We start from the raw sequence: 17,853 nt of genomic DNA on the forward strand, positions 1-17,853 counted from the left end.
TAACTTGTATAAATATATCTTACAATAAGATAATTTTAAAAAAAACTACAGCACGTCGTATTCCCATATGGTCACCCACTATAGTACTGACGACGCCCTTCAGAGCTTGACTTCGCAGATCGGACGGGATACGGTATATTCTCTGAGGTATGGCCGTAGCTAACCTGCGATTTTATAAATAATTTATAAATGTAAAAATACAATTTGATTATACATATGTTGATTATATTTATGATTAGATTACATTTATGATTATAAAAAATACAGTATTAATAGATATACAACGATAATTAATAAATTAGAATAAATTAGAATATTAGAATAGGAAACAAATAAAAAAATAAACTGTTTTTATTAAAATCTTTTTATAATATTTTACAACTATCAAAATTCGATACATTTGAACATTAGTAAACGCAAATTTAATATAAAAATCATAATACAAGAAAAAATTTATAAATTAATATTGCTATAAACCTCATTGATATTTTTTTATTGATAGTTTTTTACACATTCTATATATATTTATATGTTTCTAAGTTTACATATTTCTACATAAATTCTTGAATATATTTTTATAAAAATAATTATATATAAACATTTACATACATTTCTGTATATGCATTTGTACACAGACATAGTCTATTGTCCATTAGAGTTTCTTATTTAAGAGTTATCGGTTTTAATGGATTGTGTCCAATCATATTTTGTCCAGACACTAAGAAAAGCCTTTTCTCTTGGATCACTCATACCAGTCCATTTCCCGCGTCTTCGATATATAGTAGGATCGAGGTCAAGCATTGTTGCAAATACCTGACGTGTAAAAAGATCACCTTTTCCCCATTTATCTAAATTTTCTACAATATGACCAATTCCACCATCAATTTCAAACCATACATGAAAATATGGTGCTTCTTTTGTTATGCTATGTCTAAAAGCCATTTTTCCAAGACCTTTTTTAGCTCTTGCAAGGGTATCAATGATTTTTTGATGCTGGCTCCACTCTTCATCTGATGAAAGAATAGCTTCTCGAAAAAATGCTGGCGCTTGTATAGCAACATCGCGTGGAACAGGTACTGCTTCAATTGCAGTATGCATACGTCGGTGAGGTGTAGAAGCATTTTCGTAAAAAATTACATCATGATTTCGTTCGTCTGCCATTTTAATTAAACATTTCATAAAATTCTATTTATATATAATAAATCATTTTTCTCAAAATAAGGAAAAACTCTTACTCTGATTTCATCCCATTCATCATCATCACACTCGAGTGTATTGACTCTATGGTGAATAGGAACGATTAAAGCATGATATTTTGCAAGTTCTGGGGGAGAAGGAAGAGACAAATAAATGCGGGTACCCATAGATATTACAGGTGCTATTGGTGGAGAAGAATCTTGATGACATAAAGGACACGTATCGAGAATTTTTTGTATTCTTTGAAAATCTATAAATAGAAAGATTAGTGCTTTTAAAATTGTTTATATACCAGAAATTTCCATATTCCTGAAATCAATTTCTCTTCTTTGAATCCGTTTAGAAAGCTTTTCTGCATTTTCATCATAATAATCAAGATCATCCTTAAATATTAAACAAATAATTATATTGTATTACTTTTTATACTTTGAAATGAGGATCACGCACGATTTGCTCGGCCATCTGCCTATACTGACGCTTATAAAGATAGTTTTTTGTCATTTTCTCCTCTTTCACCATTTCTTCTATAGTTATATTATCTGGATCTACTACAGAAGAAGGTTTTTTTCTCATAATATCAATATTATTTGGAATAATTATATCTTTCCGAGTTTTTTGGGATTCAAAAATTGATACCATTTCTTGATATTTTTTTTGAAGCTTAGAAACATCAGTAACACCGCGCATTTGCGCTTTCATAATTTCTGCTTGTAATTTATTTAGTGTAGACACAGTAATTACATCAGAAGCAGTTGAAGAATGAGACAATGATTCAGAAGATTCACTAAACTTCTGTGGATTCAATTGTTGATACTGTTTGTATAGTGACCCAGTCACTCTTTTTTTAGAGGGTCCATGTATTTTGCGTCGATCTAATTCTTCTTTCTCTTCAAGAGCTTCATAAAATGCTTCAAGAGTCCCATATCTTTCTAAAGCTACATCATGAACACTCCTACCTGTTTGAGATGCAATTTCATATATTTTTCCAAGCTTCATCATTCTCCATGAAGATCCTGCATCACCAATAATATAAGATTTTGCTGTTTTTTTAATTAAAAAAATGGTAAATTTATAAATAAAAATTACTTCTCACATTTTTCATGTGTTTTTTCTGAAAACTGTTTCATATCCGAGTCTTTTGGTGTCAACTTAGACTATAAAATTTATAAAATGACTTTTGTTGAAAAAAAGTAAATACGTATGTGTTTAATGAAGTTTTTAAAAAAGATTTTGATTCGTTTTTGCAATTTTTCACAAAAAAACTAAAATCATGTTTATTTTCTCCATCCTCTGTTTTTAAAATCCATTCATCTTCTTTGCTTTTTTCTGATTTAGTATTTAAGTTTTTTTCGTTCATTTGCATTTTTTTAACCTTAAAAATAGACGAAATACTTTTTTCAAATAGTAAAAGATGTATGTTTTTATTTATAAAAATGAAATACTTTATTTATTCAACTTATTGTGTAAGTATATTCCCTATCTTCAATTTTAAGTATTATAAAATAAACGATTTTTTAAGAATAGTGGATCTTTTTCAAAAATACTCTAGTTTATTAAATTTATATACTTTATTCTTTGTCTGATTTATTCTATTTTTGAATAGTTTTTTATTTCACTAAATCAGGTTACGACCTCCAAAAATTAATATTCAAAATGGATCTTGCAGATGAACTTTTACATGAAGATTTTGATCAAAGTGATGTAGATGAAGTGGATAATTGTGATAAAAAACAAAATGAACAAGGACTTTCCTTTTCAAATGGAGAAATGACGTTAAAGACTCATGAAAATTTAAGTTCTACAAATATTACCAAAAGTTCTCGAAAAAAAGATGATTTGGCAAAAAAGTCATCATTAGGTCGTATTCAAAGCATATTTGAGATTGCAACACTTTTAAAGTCAGATTGGATGCAGGATATTCTTAAGGTATGTTTTTTTTCTTATATAATAGTGTTAATGAATGATAGAAAATTGATACATATAGTAAGAGTCAGATAAGTTCATTTCAAGGACATATTGAAGACAATCCTGAATATCAGTTAATTGTTGATGCAAACAATTTAGCAGTTGAAGTTGATAATGAAATTATTGCAATTAATAAAGTATATACTGTTGATAAATTATACATGGTAAATAATATTATGGAATAGTTTATCCGAGATCATTATGCTTTACGATTTCCTGAGCTTGAATCTCTTGTTATAAATCCTTTAGACTATGCAAAAACTGTTCGAATTATTGGCAATCAAATGGTTTTTACATTATATTATAAAGACTGATTAATAAGTGTAGGATATTACACAAGTCAATTTGTCACACTTGCTCCCATCTGCAACAGTTATGGTTATTACAGTGACAAATGCTACATCAGAGGGAGTGCCTTTGCCACCTGAGGAGCTCGATGCTGTTTTTGAAGCATGTGATTTAACGTTAGAATTAGAAGGAGCAAAAAAAAAGGTAAAGTTGTGAATATTGAAAGTATATTTTTAATAAAAAAAAGATTCTTGAATATGTTCAATCTAGAATGAACTTAGTTGCTCCTAATTTATCGGCAATTGTAGGGTCTACAACTGCAGCGAAGCTTATGAGTATAGCTGGTGGATTAGCAGGTCTAGTTCGTATGCCGGGCTGCAATATTTCAAGCCTTGGTGCAAAACGTCAAAGTCAAACAGGATTTTCAACTGGGATTGGCATTCGACATCAAGGATTTCTTTTTCATTCTGAAATATTACAAAAAATTCCTTCTGATTTGAGAAAACAAGCTTTACGTATTATCAGTGCAAAGATTGCACTAGCTGCACGTGTAGATAGATTACATCATAGTCCTGACGGATCTATTGGCTTTTCTTTAAAAGAGCAAATCGAAAAACGGTTAGACAAATTATCTCAACCAAATCCATCGAAAACTGTGAAAGCTTTGCCTGCACCAAATGATACAGTAAAGAAAAGACGTGGTGGAAGACGCATACGCGCAATGAAGGAACGTTACCAAATGACAGAACTTCGTAAACAGCAAAATAGACTTGCTTTTGGAAAACAAGAGTTAGAAGTAGGAATCAATGATGAAATGGAAGGTTTAGGCATGATTGGACAAGAGGGACAATATAGAATTAGAGCGCCTGTTGTAGATAGTCGTTCTAAAGCCAAAGTAGGCAAAGCAATAAAGCATCTAATGCCACTTAGCCACAACAGTGGAACTGCAACGAGTGGATTAGCAAGCAGTGTTGTTTTTGGTAGTAATGTTGGTATGCAGCTTATCAACCCTGAATTACTATCAAAACCAGAAGCAACTGGTTCAAATGATTGGTTTAAGGGAGGGACGTTTACACAAATCCAAAAACTTTAAATACTCAACACAAAATTGATATTTATGGCCAACAAATTTTTCAAAATGTATAAAGTGAAGAGAAAAATTTCATGATTAATTTTTGCCTCCAGAAAACCCTCCTTCTGAGCAAGGCCCAATAGGAGAACGAATAGGTATACAAGGTTTGTTTTCTAATGTAGGTGTACCGAAAATTTTCTGTCGAACTTCTTTATATCGTTGTTCCTTTTCACGATGGCCTTGCTCAGGTTCTGTAGACGCAAACTTCTCAGGCAATGCATTAGAAACAGACGAATCACTAGATTGGCCAGCTGAACGTCGAAGAATCTTGAGCGATGGTTTATATGCTGTTCGTGACGAGTTTACAACTTCTACGTCTGGTGCTCGTTGGTTTCTAGATTATTTCAACAAAGATATAGAGAAAAAGTCAGGTTGAAGTGTTTACGCTTCTTCCCAAAGACGCATATTGTCCTGATGGGTCACTTTTTTTGTGGATGGGACTTCATCGCTTTTTCCATCAAAATTTCGCTTAAAAATTAAAAAAAAAATACAGTCAATTCTTAAGTGTTAAACATACCTCATTTTCCCAGTGATCCCAAAAATCAGGCACTTTTTCTTTATATTTCTCGTCATTCATCACGGCTCATGATTTTTGATGTTAACGGTGGTATAGTTATTTTGAGAACGTGGCCCGCTTTAACGACATCGCTTTTTAAAATAAAAAAATGGGTGGATTAGAAAGGATTGCACCGCGTTTTACGTGTGAGAGAAGCAAAGAATGGGAAGAAGCTGAGCGTAGAATTCAGGCTGCAAAAAATCCGGTTGAAAATGGGCCACCTGTAGATCACCGATCTCTTTATGAAAAATTGCAAGCAAATAAGATTATAAAAGAAGAAGAATATCAAGAATCATGGAAATTATGTATGTTTGTCTATACTAAGATGGAAAGATGTTGATGTTTTTAGCGAATTTGATTCGTACATTAAATGATGAAGAAATAGACTTTTTAGATAAATTAAGGAAAGAAAAAATAAAAGTTGAGGAAGAAACAAAGAAATCTGTTGAAGAAGGATTAAAAGTTTTTAAACGGTTTTTTGTCAATTAGATGTTTTTTATTTCTAGTTGATCAAATAATAGGGCAAGAGAACAGCTTGATCATTCTATGCAGCAATCTATACATTTGACACGAGATTTGCCTCCTATTTCGAAGCCTGTAGAGTCTACTGAAAGACCTGTGAAGAAAACAAAAGAGTCAATGTTAAAAGGTGTTATTCTTAAGAAAAATAAAGATACACGTTCAGAAGGAAGGTCTTCTAAACCTAAAAATTTGGATTTTAAGGAAAATGAAGATAATAAACATATAGATGTTGCTAGAGGAAGTGCTTCTCTCATTGAAAAGAATATAGTTGTTTCTGAGACTTCTGTACTTTCTACATCATCACCACCATCTTTTTCTGAACTATCTACTAATAATTCTGATCAAAAACTTATCGCTTATACAAGTGACAGTGATGAAAAGGCGGGATAACTTTTTTTAAAGTGTTCTTGTCTATGCAATGATAATATATTTAAATGTTCTAATGTTTTTTCTGAATATATTTTATGAATCTTCTAATATTCGAAAGAATGAATATAAGTTTTGCTTTATCTAAGAATGCTTATGAATATCTAGTAAGAAATGTGCAGCTATTAGGTTGTATAAAGGGTATTTTTATTTCAAAAAGAAAGCAAAAAACATTAAATTCTGTTTATCAAACATTTCGACATAATAGTCATTATAATATCTTTTTGAATTGTGCTGATTTGTTTTTACATTTTCTTTTCATTATATAAAAACAACATAATTATATCTCTAAAATATTTTTTATTTAATGAATTTCATCAACAAAATATCTTAAAAAAGGTAAAATCTTTAATTTATAAACAAATAAAAATCCAAAAACCTTTTATTGATTTTATAAAATGTTTTTTCAAGATTAATATCAAAAAGCATACTTTTTTTTTAGAAAGTCTGAAAAAAGACAAGTGTGGAATTAAGGTTTTATGAATCTTTAAAATATAGATTCTTTAACTTTTATATGTATTTATATTCTGTAGATTCTGTTCAAAATATATACTTCATGTCTTAGTCATTCTGTTATGGTTGATATTTTATAAATTATCTGTCGTACAATATCGAATATTTTACCGTCCAAAAAAAAGTGAAACTTTTTTTTGAAAATTTTAAGATCAAGAACACTAAAAATATAATGAAAAAAAGTAAATATGTTTTTTTAACGTATACTAGGCATTTTTATTTTTTTGAACCAATTCTATATATTCATTCTATAGATATATGGCCTTTTTTTAAATCTAAAAATTCTTATTTTCTGTTGACTTTAAGGCATTCTTTTCATACATCTACATTGAATTCTCATCAGAATATTAAAGGCTATAAGGATCCTATTCGTGTATTTATAGATACTTTTAAATCGGAACTTGAAAAATCAAAAAAGTTTCAAGAATCTGTAAAAGCACTTCAAGACAAATCAGGAAAGTTAGGTGAATCTGAAGCCTATAAGAAGGCAAAAGAAGCATATAAAGTTGCAAAAGAAAGCGCAGGCGTTGCTAGTAATTTTTCTAATCGAACTTTGAAGAAAATAAGTCAAATAATTGAAGGTGGTGTTGTCACTGTATGGGAAAGTGTGCCAGTTAGATTAGCAAGAAAAGGAACAGTAATTGCTGTAGATACTATTTCTATTGCAACACATCCTATTAGAGAAAACAAGATTTACAAATCAATTGCAGGATCAGTCAAAAAAGTTATTCATGAAAGTAATAGTTCCCATTATGGTGGATATGTTGATAAAAATACGAGACGTCAAACAAGGAAAACACAAAATGAAACAGATCTTGAATATTCTAAAAAAACCATAGTTAAAGAGAATCCAAAGTATTTGTTCTTTTCCATTTAGTTTCTTTATTAATCGGAATACAGTGCAGATGTTAAAATAATTTTATATAAAGAATCGACTTGGAAAGAATTTTATAGGAAATTTAGAAACAATAGCAAGCTATTTAATCGTATTTATTATTGGAAACATTTATATAACCATTCAGAAAATCCGATAATTAGGATAATAAAAGGCGCCATAACAAACATAGAGGCTTTTTCACATAGACTTTTTGCTGAAAATGAAGCTGCAAAAGTAGTCCGGCTTTTTAAAAATATAGATTCAAGTTTCAGAGTGGAATCGTTTTTACAAGAGCTTAGAGAATATATACTTCCAGAAGTAATAGAAGCATATGTTAAAGGCGATATGGAAATATTAAAGCTATGGTTGAACGAGTCAGTATGTATATATTATGTTATTTTTTATTTTTAAATATACATAGTCTTATCAAATATGGTTTACTACAGCCAAAGAATATATTTTACAAGGATTGATTTCTGATGGGAAAGTTTTGGATATTCGGGGTGTTGATGTTGTTTCATACCGCATTCTCCCACCTAATAATATTCCATGTCTTATTATTTCTTTTCGAACACAAGAAATTCATCTATACAGAAACGCAAAGTCTAAAAAACTTATTGCTGGGAATGAAGATTTCATTCAAGAAGTCACATATGTCGCAGCTTTTACGAAAATCCTAGATGAAATCTCTAATTCTGAGACCAAAGGATGGAAAATTATTGATTTTGTTAGGTATGTTTCAATATTTTTTATTTTTATCTATTTATGTTATTTTTAGCACCAGAATAAGAGATATATTATAATACATAGTCCATATTTTATTACATATTAAATTGCATTTGCATATATTCTCTTCATATTTAAATATATATCGTATTGTTTATTTCAATGGTGAAATTTGCATTAAACATAACTTGTATTATTATATCAAATCTCATCTATTTTGTAGAAATTTTTGAAAATATTATCTTTTATATATTCTTGGATAAAACTATATGTTCTAATATTTAATAGACACTTAAGTTATACTTTATTTTTTCCTGATGTTTTTTCCTATTTTAAATTTCCGTTTCTTGAAAAAGTCAGTTGTAGATGTTTCTTCTAGCTCGCATTCTGTTTCTGAAGGGAATATTTTTTCTTCGATTTTAAATGACCTTAAATCTTCATAATCTTCTTTTAACCGAGGTTGTGTTAACATAGGTTTTTCTACTATATTTATGGATGTAAGTGAATCCTCTACTCTATTTTCTGACACTTCCAATGTGCTATTCATCTTCTTCTCTGTCTCTGACGGAGAAACAACTTCCCAGGGACCTGGTATGCCAACTGTTGCTTTGATATCTACAAAAGGTGCTTCTGTCTTACGAGCTACAGGTTTAGTCTTCTGAAGTGGAGTTTTCGCCACTTTTTTTGGAGAAACAACAGAAATAGACCGTGTAGACAAGCCTGTTACTCCAGCAATCCTATCAAGCTCTCTTTGTGTTGCTCTTTTTTCTCTTTCTTCTTTTTCATTTTTTTTGTCTAAATCACGTAAAAAACGCTTTAAAGAGCCTTGATGACGATCTGATGCTTCATGTTTCTTCCGTGAAAATGCATCATTACGGACAAACTATTCATTTTGTGAGTGGTTCTTAATTATATCTAATTCATTACTTGGAAATACCGTTTTACAATATTTACACCAATAACTATATAAATTTAGTTAAAAAAAAAGCCTATTTTCAAAGAAAAAACTAACTTTCCTACAGATCTCCAGACGTCAGTCATATCTGCAATTTGTTTAATTTGTCTTTTTTTAAAAAAAGTGTAGTTGGTAAGGTTGGTAAACGTTCAAAAAATCCGTTATTAAAATTATTGAAAAAAAATAATTTTAAGAAAAAAAGATTTAAAGTTAAAAAATGCAGCGTGAAGCCTATAAACCTTCTATATTAACAGATCAATCTACTGAAACAGCTCAATTTACTGCACGCCCTGTGCAGATGTCGTATCTTTGTGCAGGTATGTTTAAAATTAGTGAATCGTTATAAATATGACACAAAAGTTATACATAAACACCTGATATAGTTTTTCTTATATATTTCAATATGTTTTTCTAACATTCTTTAAGATTGTGGTGCTGTAAACCAAATCCAAGCACGAGAAGTAATTCGATGTCGTGAATGTGGTCACCGTGTAATGTATAAACAAAGGTGTGCTGAATAAATCAATTTTATAACAACTTAGCCATTTAGGACAAAAAGAATGATTCAGTTTGAGGCAAGATAACTATAGTTTTTTTATTTTTTTAAAATATGGCAATTTTTAAATAAAAATTATTTTAATAGTATCCAAAAAGCAAATATAAATTATTTAGGACAAAATATAGGTTTGAAATGATTGTAAAAGTAAGTTGTTGGATATATTATTAATTGAAATGATATTATCTTTGTTGATTGCAAAACAAATGTCAAATTGTAGTTTTAGATGCCGTAGATATATCCTCTGGTATTTGAGTATGTACTCTTGTATCAAGCGTTAATGCTAATGTCTTACTCGGATATTGAAGTATTTGTAAAAGTTTATTTGATCCTGCTATCAGTGAACAAATTAGTTGTGTATGTAGAATTGAGCGATCTGGTAATGCTTTAATACTTAAAAGCATTTCCGTATCTGCTAGTTCGTTCTCAAATAGCCCCCCTAGAAGTTGAAGCTGATTATTACTTTTATTAATCAAATCTATAATATATTTTAAAGAGGATGGCTCTGCACGATCAGCCAATGTGATTATTGCAGTAGGGCCAGAAAATAGCGTTTCTAAGACTTCTAGTGCATTTATTTTTAGTTCCAGTGGAATACTTTTATCTCGATATTCATTTGTATCAGTGCGAATGGTTTGTAATGCACGTATGAAGAGATGATTTCGTATAACTTTGATTTTAGCGTTAACTGTATGTAATTGTTTCCGTAGACGTCTCCAGCTTTTGCTGTTAATGTTATTTTGTTTTACAAGAAGAAATGTTAAATGTGATTGAATAATTCTAAGATATGTAGAATATATAAAATTTTTCTTCTCTTTAGGAGTAATTAAAGACTTTTTAGAGTAAAAATGTATTAATCCAAACCCAGGATGTACTTTCAAATCATAAGTTATTGTTTTCCTTTTGAAATATACTTACTTTGCTTAATAGAAATCTGTTGATAGGCTACTTTTTGTTTTTTATTAATAAAAGTAGGGTGAATTGAAGAAGTTGATGGCTTTAAAAAAGAAAATGTTCTTTTTTTAATTGTCAAGAAATTATTTTTTTGAAAAAAAGAGCAAATAGCCTGCATTTTAATTATAAAATGAAATCAAAATTTCTTAAAAAAAAAAATACAAAATCCTTGATAAGATATAATAAAAAAGATTTTTTGTATAATTAAAAAATTTTAATTAAGTTTTTTAATATTTTTAATATTTTTTACTTATTAAACTGGTTATTAAGTATCAAAAAACGTTTACGGTTGAGATGTCTTAAGTATAACATTTAATAAAATTAAAGAATTTTTTTTAAAAATTAATAGAATCATATACATATTAATTTAAAATATGAATTTATTATATTACTTTTAATTTTTAATTGTTTATATGAAAATTCAATAAAAAATATATTTTTTTAAAAATTAAAAAATTAGACAATTAGAACTATTAATGATATTAAAAAGATAATATAGTTTTCTAGAAGTTTGTATTTTTTCAAATAACTTTTTATTTATTTTTAAATGTAAAAATAAGAAAAAATAGCAAAAATTCTTAAACTTTTTGTTAATTGTTTAAATTCTTATTTTGATAAAGTATAATTTTTTGTTTATACTTAACTAAAATTAAAAAAAATAAAAAAAGCATTTGATCTATGTTACAATTCCAATAATTTTTGTAAAAATAACATTTTAATTCTTAGGTATTCCTGTTTCATACTTAATATCCAGAATTTAATTTCTTTTTAGTTTTTCTTATTACATAAGTAATTTTATTCAGCATTTTAAAAACTTTGATAAAGATTTATCTTTATGAATTCCTTAGGGCCCTTAGGATTACTTAAATATAATATATTATTAGCTTAAAATATATAAAAGTCAATTCTATGATATATTTTAGTTTAGTATTATAATTTTTGAAACTTCTGGATGTTTTAAAAAATGAATATGACTATTTTAATTTTAAATAGATATCTATAAATCCATATTCATTAAATGTATTGAGAGAAAGTTCTCAGATTCAGATAATATAGCCAAAAAACAATAATATGTTAATTGTCAAATGTAAAATATTTTTGAATAACTTATAAAAAAAGACAAAATATTTATACAAAAATACTTAAATATTTTAAAAGATTTCTAAAAAACGTTTGTCATATATAAAGTATTTTACTATAAGTTTCTATTCATATATATTTTAATTTTCTCAAATTAAATGCAAATAATATATATTTTTTATTATAACTATACTTTTTTTATTCTGGAAATTTAAAGAATAAAGATTCCAAGTTTTTTAATTAAAATTATTTTATATCAAACGAATTGATAAAAATATTTCAGAATGATTTGCTAATTTTTTAGATTACATGGCCTTAAAAATAAAACTTCGAATTTTTAAAAATTTAAATGCTAAATTATTTATTTGAAAGAAGCTTCATTGAAAATATGCATAAAAGTCACTATTTAATTCGAGATAATCTTCAAAAAAGATTACTTCTATCTTTTAATTATGGTTTTATTAATATTAGACATTATACAGATATACCTAGAAGGAAATTTAATCAAACACCTTTGAACTTTTTTAAAAGACAAAAGCTTCCAAAGAATACAATATTTAAGTAGATCATCTCTTGTTTATACTATTTTTTTGATTTTTTTCCCTAGATTTGTACCTCAACAAGAAGCTTGGATTGTAGAAAGAATGGGGAAATTTTCACGAGTCCTTGAACCAGGATTGGCTATTCTGGTCCCATTTTTGGATAGAATCAAATATGTTAAGTCTCTAAAAGGTTCTTCTTCTTTTTTTTTTATAAAAATACTTAATATAATCAGAAATTGCTATGGAGATTCCTTCACAATCAGCAATAACTTTAGATAATGTAACATTAGAACTAGACGGTGTATTATATGTTAGAATTTTGGATCCATACAAAGCATGGTATAAAATTTATTTACTTTCTTCTAAAGATTAATTATTCAAAGTTATGGTGTAGAAGATGCAGAATATGCAGTTGCTCAGTTAGCACAAACAACAATGCGATCAGAAATTGGTCAATTAGCACTTGATCACGTGTTGAAAGAGCGTCAAATGCTAAATGTGAATATTACAGAAGCTATTAATGAAGCAGCTGCTGATTGGGGGATAAAATGCCTAAGATATGAAATTCGAGATATTCATCCCCCTCAAAATGTATTATTAGCAATGCATAGACAAGGTAGTATTTATTTTAACATTTAGATCAATATAAATATCTTGTAGTATCTGCTGAGCGTTCTAAAAGAGCAGAGATCTTAGAATCAGAAGGTCAAAGACAATCTTGCATCAATATTGCAGAAGGACAGAAACAAAGCCAAATATTAAATAGCGAAGCCATTAAACAAGAAAGTATCAATAAAGCAACAGGTAATACATAATCAAATATTTTACACTAAAATTTTGTAATATACTTTTAGGTGAAGCAGAAGCTATTCTTTTAAAAGCAACTGCAACTGCTAAAGGAATTTCTGCAATTGCATCAGTCCTTTCTGAAAATCCTATGGGATTGGATGCAGTTAATCTCAGAATTGCTGAAAAATACGTAAATGCATTCGGAAATATAGCAAAAGAAAGTACAAGTATTGTAGTTCCGGCAAATTTAAAGTAAAAACACTATTTCACTTTTTTCAATATTTAACACTTAGATAGTGATATTAATAGCATGGTTGCCCAAGCACTGACGGTTATTAATAAATTGAATCAAAATACACCACAAAAAAAAGAAAAAAGCCCAGCTCTACCTAAAACGCCACCTGTTTTAAAGATAGCTGGTTCTGAGGAAAAGGAAAAAAAGTCATAATTAATACCATATTACTGGTAATAAGGCTAATATGGATAAATTGCTATAAACAAACAGATTATTTTTTATTCTTACAAAGAATTTTTAAATCTAATTTAAACTCTAAACACTTAGACAACTATACATGAATATTATTTTTACAAACAAAATATGTCCCCTAACTTACATTTCACATGAACATATCTGTTTAATTACTCTATGTATCTATAAAATATCTAAAATTAATTATATGTTTCTTAAAACTAAATCTATTTACATATGGTATATATTAGCTGTATTTCTATTTATTGTCACTACTTTCTGTGTTTTATTTCTTATTTTTATGCTACTTAGCATTTTTGATTTCTGTAATCTCGACTGCTAATGACGATCTCGAGATTTTCTATCTACGCAATACAGCTAAATGAGTTTCACCATATCTGCACCACCATGGCAGCAGCAAGGAGTAGAAACAGATGAAAATAAAATAGAAGCAGCTCCTTCAGTGTCTATATTAACATCTGGATCTTCATTAGAATCATCTAAATGGGGAGAATATAAAGCACCTGATGGTCGTATATATTGGAGTAACGGAAAAACATCAGTTTGGGAGAAACCAGATGAACTTAAGACAGAGGAAGAGGTAAGTTGTAATAATTAATATAAGTATTCTTTTTTTGGCGTTTTTTCTATTATTTTAACAGTATTAAATATATTATAGATTGAGATAGGAAAATTGAATTGGAAAGAATATACAGCACCAGGAGGCCGAAAATACTGGTATAATACAAAATCAGGTATAATTCATTGTGTTAGCGGCATTTTCTGCACTGTTATTAGTGTTTTTTTGAATCTAACGTATTTTTTCAGGTGAATCTGTATGGAATATGCCGGAAGCATGTAAAAAAGCAATAGAAGCCTTACATGCAGCAAAAAACCAGTATTTTTGTTTTTTATCAAAGGATATTAATTGATATTTGTTTTAGGATAGCATTAGGTCAGGAAAATGACACTACAAGGACAACAAATCAAGACGATGAGCGACAAATGATGCTTAGAGATGATGCACTAGTTACTGGACCAGATGGAAAAACATTACCATTGGTATTGGCATCAGGATGGACTGAAGAAAAAGAAATGCAAAATTATACATCATTAGAAGAAGCAGAAACAGTGTTTATGAAAATGTTAAAACGATGTGGTGTTGGTGCAAATTGGACATGGGAGCAGACAATGCGTACTGTGATCAAGCAACCTCAATACCGTGCAATTAAAGATCCAATACAGAGAAAATTGGCATTCGAAAAATATGTTGAAGAAATTCAAAAGCAAGAATCAGAAAAAGAACATGACCGGCTGATAAAATTGAAGGCAGATTTTAATCGTATGCTTAAGTCACATCCTGAAATCAAATATTATACGAGATGGAGGTAAGGAAGGATATTTATGCATATACTATTTCAAGTGTAAAACCAGAGACTTACTAAAATAGAGTTGCACGTGAGATATTAGATGGAGAGACCGCTTTCAAAGCAACAGATAATGAAGAAGAAAAACGGTTACTTTTTGAAGAATATATTGCAGAATTAAAGCGTATCGAAAACGAAAGTGAGCACAAAATAAAGAATGAAGCAATGGATGCATTTTCAGCATTACTTGAATCTTTAAAACTAAAGCCATATTCTCGTTGGTCCAGTGCTCAAGCAAAATTTCGAGAACATCCTGAATTCAAGTCGAATCCAAAATTCCAAGTATTAAGCAATTTGGATATTTTGATTGTTTATGAAAGCCATATTAAAAGCCTTGAACGACTCTACGTTGATCAGCGACAAGCAAACAGAGCTAAAAAGCAGCGAATAGAAAGGAAAAATCGAGAAGCATTTACCGTATTTGTCTTATTTTAGGTATACATACACTCATGTTTTCTCTAGAAATTATTGCAAGATCTGCATCATGAAAAAAAAATAGGTCCTGGTACAAAATGGATGACTATTTATCCAATCATCAAAAATGATCCAAGATATAAAAATATGTTAGGACAGCCAGGCTCAACGCCTTTGGAACTTTTTTGGGACATTGTAGAAGAAGCTGAACGGGATATAAGACATAAAAAAAATCTCGCTTGTGATATTTTGGACGTTAGTACATACGATTCTGCTTGTTTTTTCCTAATTCTTTTAAGGAACAACGATTTGACTTTAATGAAAAAACTACTCTATCTCAGTTTTCCGATCTTATACGCAAAGACAAAAAAGGCGCTGAACTTTCTGATCACACACTTTCTTCCGTATATGACATGGTAAGAATCTTTTACTAGCAATTGTCTTAAATCTAAGCACCCAGCTTCGCGAAAAAGTTCTTCGGAGGCTTGAAGATGAAAAACGTAGCGATGAGAGACGCCAGAAGCGCCGTATTAACGAACTACGATACCTCATCAAACATCTTAAACCTCCCCTCCATCCTGATGACACCTGGGCCGATGTCCGCAAAAGAATTGAACATACCGAGGAGTTCTTGGCAGTTGATTCAGAGGAAAACCGTGAACTTGCTTTTAAAAAACAGATGCGTCGCCTTAGAGAGAAACTTGAAGCCAAGGACGACACCTCTAGAGTCTATCACAAGTCTTCTCGCTCCAGGTACACTAGGCCCTCCCCCAGGAACAGAGAGCCTTCTGATCTGCGTCACCCAAGACACGATTACTATCCATATCGAGACCCACGAGACCCTGATTACAGAACTCACGACAGAGACAGTGACAACGAAAGCGATACACGCTATCGAAAGGTATTGTTCTTTGCTAGCTTGTACGTCCATTGCTTATTGAGAAGCGTATGAAAAGCAACAGGGACCACACTTCCAACGAACATACCCACGACAAAGACAACGGCCAAGACGACCAGGAAGACAAGACACTAGTCGAATCCAGCGAGGAGGAGGGCGAGATCCACTAGCTTCTCGAATGCACTCCATCTTGTACTGCTTAAATACACACTTATACATACTCGTATACACTTTATACTTGTATGTACTATGTACTTATATGTACTATGTACTTGTATGTACTCATACACTCGTATCTGCTCGTGTGCATGGTTTGCATGTATTTTGTATTTGTTTTCACCATGTTATCACTTGCTTCTACACTCAGCAGGCGTTTCACGTGACTTCTAGATGGGTGTCCGCTCCCCCCGCACTAAATACGAGCAGCGCACAAGTACACACTGCAGCTGCCGCCGCACGCCTCTACAGCCACATACGCCCATATACGACTGCACGGCTACAGAAGTACTGCTGCAAAGCCTATTGTCATAGCATGTCGTCATGGTGACGTTGTCATGGCAACGTTGTCATGGTTACACAGCGGCAATTACAAGCTATGTTATAGTGTCCTTGTATACAATTATACAGTCATAATCATACATAGTCATCGCCATACACTGCTACAGCCATAGCGACCAATATACAGCCACCCCGTATAGCCCTCTGCACAGCCAACTGCAAAGTTGCTGCCACTACATACTTCCACGTCATTCAATCGTTTCCCGTGCAGAAACATAGATTCCGTCCAGAAACTTGCGGATACTGCCTCCGTCAGTCACTTCCCCCCTTTATCCATACATACTCCTTGTTCCTCACACTGCATGCCTGCTGGATCGATGCCGCTGACTGAGACACATTGTCCAGCGAAATACCCTCCAACACAATCTCGTCCTTCTGTGTTTTCGAGATCTCTGCCGTCACTCCCTCCAGCAGTGCCACCCGTCGCACTACTTTTTCCCCCAAAAAATTCCGGATTTCTACTTGCTTCCCATCTTCCGATATACTCACATTGATCGGAAAGTGTGCGTATACAAACCGCATCTGATTCCTCAGCGCCATTCCACCCTTCTTTCTCCCTCACCTTGTACCGGTACCCTTGCGTTACCCCGACAACCATGTTCTTGATAAGACTCCTTACTGTCCGCAGACACGCAACATGCTTCTTTCCGCCGTGCCAGATCCCAAGCACCAGTCGTCGCTGCTGTGTATGTCTGATGTCAATGTTCACGTGGCGGAAGCTCTTCGTAAGCTCTCCCCGCGGGCCTGTTACGCGGACTATCCGCGCCTTGACACCGACGCTTACTTGTGGCGGCAGAGCGAGCTCGACCTGCTTGTAGATGTCTTTCATGTGCACTCTTCAGCTGCCGCGCGCTTAGTTGCCAACCCTAACGGCCCGCCGCTTCCCAGGACGCCTTCCCAATAAGGTACCCCTAACCCTAACCCTAGATTTCCTATTGTAGTACCCCTAACCCTAACCCTTATATTCCTGATCGAGTACCCCTAACCCTAATTTTTCAAATAAGGTATC

At 31.2% G+C, this 17,853-nt stretch overlaps 11 protein-coding genes and 1 non-coding gene across 12 annotated transcripts; 6 read left to right on the top strand and 6 right to left on the bottom strand.

Moving 5' to 3' along the window:
• Nucleotides 1-42: 42 nt before the first annotated feature.
• Nucleotides 43-157, bottom strand: T551_05045. Its single transcript, XR_001936355.1, has one exon. It is a non-coding gene; the product is annotated as a 5S ribosomal RNA (ribosomal RNA).
• A 509-nt stretch (nt 158-666) lies between these two features.
• T551_03319 (uncharacterized protein) lies at nt 667-2,560 on the bottom strand (the record flags this gene model as incomplete). Its single annotated transcript, XM_018375582.1, has 6 exons — nt 667-1,185; nt 1,236-1,447; nt 1,490-1,580; nt 1,624-2,237; nt 2,291-2,351; nt 2,396-2,560. The coding sequence occupies 6 exons, from the start codon at nt 2,558-2,560 to the stop codon at nt 667-669; spliced, it is 1,662 nt and encodes a 553-aa protein (XP_018228188.1).
• A 290-nt stretch (nt 2,561-2,850) lies between these two features.
• Nucleotides 2,851-4,543, top strand: T551_03320 (U4/U6-U5 snRNP complex subunit PRP31; the record flags this gene model as incomplete). The annotated part of the gene is made up of 5 exons (XM_018375583.1): nt 2,851-3,123; nt 3,165-3,299; nt 3,348-3,449; nt 3,490-3,654; nt 3,698-4,543. 5 exons carry the CDS (start codon nt 2,851-2,853, stop codon nt 4,541-4,543), a joined length of 1,521 nt encoding a protein of 506 aa, XP_018228189.1.
• Nucleotides 4,544-4,618: 75 nt separating this feature from the next.
• T551_03321 (uncharacterized protein) lies at nt 4,619-5,159 on the bottom strand (the record flags this gene model as incomplete). Its single annotated transcript, XM_018375584.1, has 3 exons — nt 4,619-4,916; nt 4,968-5,050; nt 5,100-5,159. 3 exons carry the CDS (start codon nt 5,157-5,159, stop codon nt 4,619-4,621), a joined length of 441 nt encoding a protein of 146 aa, XP_018228190.1.
• Nucleotides 5,160-5,247: 88 nt separating this feature from the next.
• On the top strand, nt 5,248-6,050 carry T551_03322 (uncharacterized protein; the record flags this gene model as incomplete). The annotated part of the gene is made up of 3 exons (XM_018375585.1): nt 5,248-5,443; nt 5,488-5,611; nt 5,660-6,050. The coding sequence occupies 3 exons, from the start codon at nt 5,248-5,250 to the stop codon at nt 6,048-6,050; spliced, it is 711 nt and encodes a 236-aa protein (XP_018228191.1).
• A 721-nt stretch (nt 6,051-6,771) lies between these two features.
• T551_03323 (protein translocase subunit TIM44) lies at nt 6,772-8,254 on the top strand (the record flags this gene model as incomplete). Its single annotated transcript, XM_018375586.1, has 3 exons — nt 6,772-7,454; nt 7,500-7,854; nt 7,898-8,254. The coding sequence occupies 3 exons, from the start codon at nt 6,772-6,774 to the stop codon at nt 8,252-8,254; spliced, it is 1,395 nt and encodes a 464-aa protein (XP_018228192.1).
• A 252-nt stretch (nt 8,255-8,506) lies between these two features.
• Nucleotides 8,507-9,243, bottom strand: T551_03324 (uncharacterized protein; the record flags this gene model as incomplete). The annotated part of the gene is made up of 3 exons (XM_018375587.1): nt 8,507-9,085; nt 9,140-9,164; nt 9,215-9,243. 3 exons carry the CDS (start codon nt 9,241-9,243, stop codon nt 8,507-8,509), a joined length of 633 nt encoding a protein of 210 aa, XP_018228193.1.
• A 131-nt stretch (nt 9,244-9,374) lies between these two features.
• On the top strand, nt 9,375-9,741 carry T551_03325 (DNA-directed RNA polymerase I, II, and III subunit RPABC4; the record flags this gene model as incomplete). The annotated part of the gene is made up of 3 exons (XM_018375588.1): nt 9,375-9,474; nt 9,584-9,648; nt 9,700-9,741. The coding sequence occupies 3 exons, from the start codon at nt 9,375-9,377 to the stop codon at nt 9,739-9,741; spliced, it is 207 nt and encodes a 68-aa protein (XP_018228194.1).
• A 181-nt stretch (nt 9,742-9,922) lies between these two features.
• Nucleotides 9,923-10,785, bottom strand: T551_03326 (uncharacterized protein; the record flags this gene model as incomplete). Its single annotated transcript, XM_018375589.1, has 2 exons — nt 9,923-10,587; nt 10,632-10,785. 2 exons carry the CDS (start codon nt 10,783-10,785, stop codon nt 9,923-9,925), a joined length of 819 nt encoding a protein of 272 aa, XP_018228195.1.
• A 1,311-nt stretch (nt 10,786-12,096) lies between these two features.
• On the top strand, nt 12,097-13,526 carry T551_03327 (uncharacterized protein; the record flags this gene model as incomplete). Its single annotated transcript, XM_018375590.1, has 7 exons — nt 12,097-12,308; nt 12,355-12,479; nt 12,523-12,628; nt 12,673-12,905; nt 12,950-13,093; nt 13,144-13,330; nt 13,376-13,526. The coding sequence occupies 7 exons, from the start codon at nt 12,097-12,099 to the stop codon at nt 13,524-13,526; spliced, it is 1,158 nt and encodes a 385-aa protein (XP_018228196.1).
• A 403-nt stretch (nt 13,527-13,929) lies between these two features.
• On the top strand, nt 13,930-16,456 carry T551_03328 (uncharacterized protein; the record flags this gene model as incomplete). Its single annotated transcript, XM_018375591.1, has 9 exons — nt 13,930-14,148; nt 14,227-14,302; nt 14,376-14,445; nt 14,492-14,935; nt 14,998-15,391; nt 15,437-15,643; nt 15,688-15,804; nt 15,849-16,289; nt 16,334-16,456. 9 exons carry the CDS (start codon nt 13,930-13,932, stop codon nt 16,454-16,456), a joined length of 2,091 nt encoding a protein of 696 aa, XP_018228197.1.
• A 576-nt stretch (nt 16,457-17,032) lies between these two features.
• Nucleotides 17,033-17,673, bottom strand: T551_03329 (uncharacterized protein; the record flags this gene model as incomplete). Its single annotated transcript, XM_018375592.1, has 3 exons — nt 17,033-17,087; nt 17,128-17,366; nt 17,407-17,673. The coding sequence occupies 3 exons, from the start codon at nt 17,671-17,673 to the stop codon at nt 17,033-17,035; spliced, it is 561 nt and encodes a 186-aa protein (XP_018228198.1).
• Between the last annotated feature and the right edge of the window lie 180 nt (nt 17,674-17,853).

Source organism: Pneumocystis jirovecii (genome assembly GCF_001477535.1).
Source record: "Pneumocystis jirovecii RU7 chromosome Unknown supercont1.16, whole genome shotgun sequence".
In the NCBI taxonomy this organism is placed as follows: Eukaryota; Fungi; Ascomycota; class Pneumocystomycetes; order Pneumocystales; family Pneumocystaceae; genus Pneumocystis; species Pneumocystis jirovecii.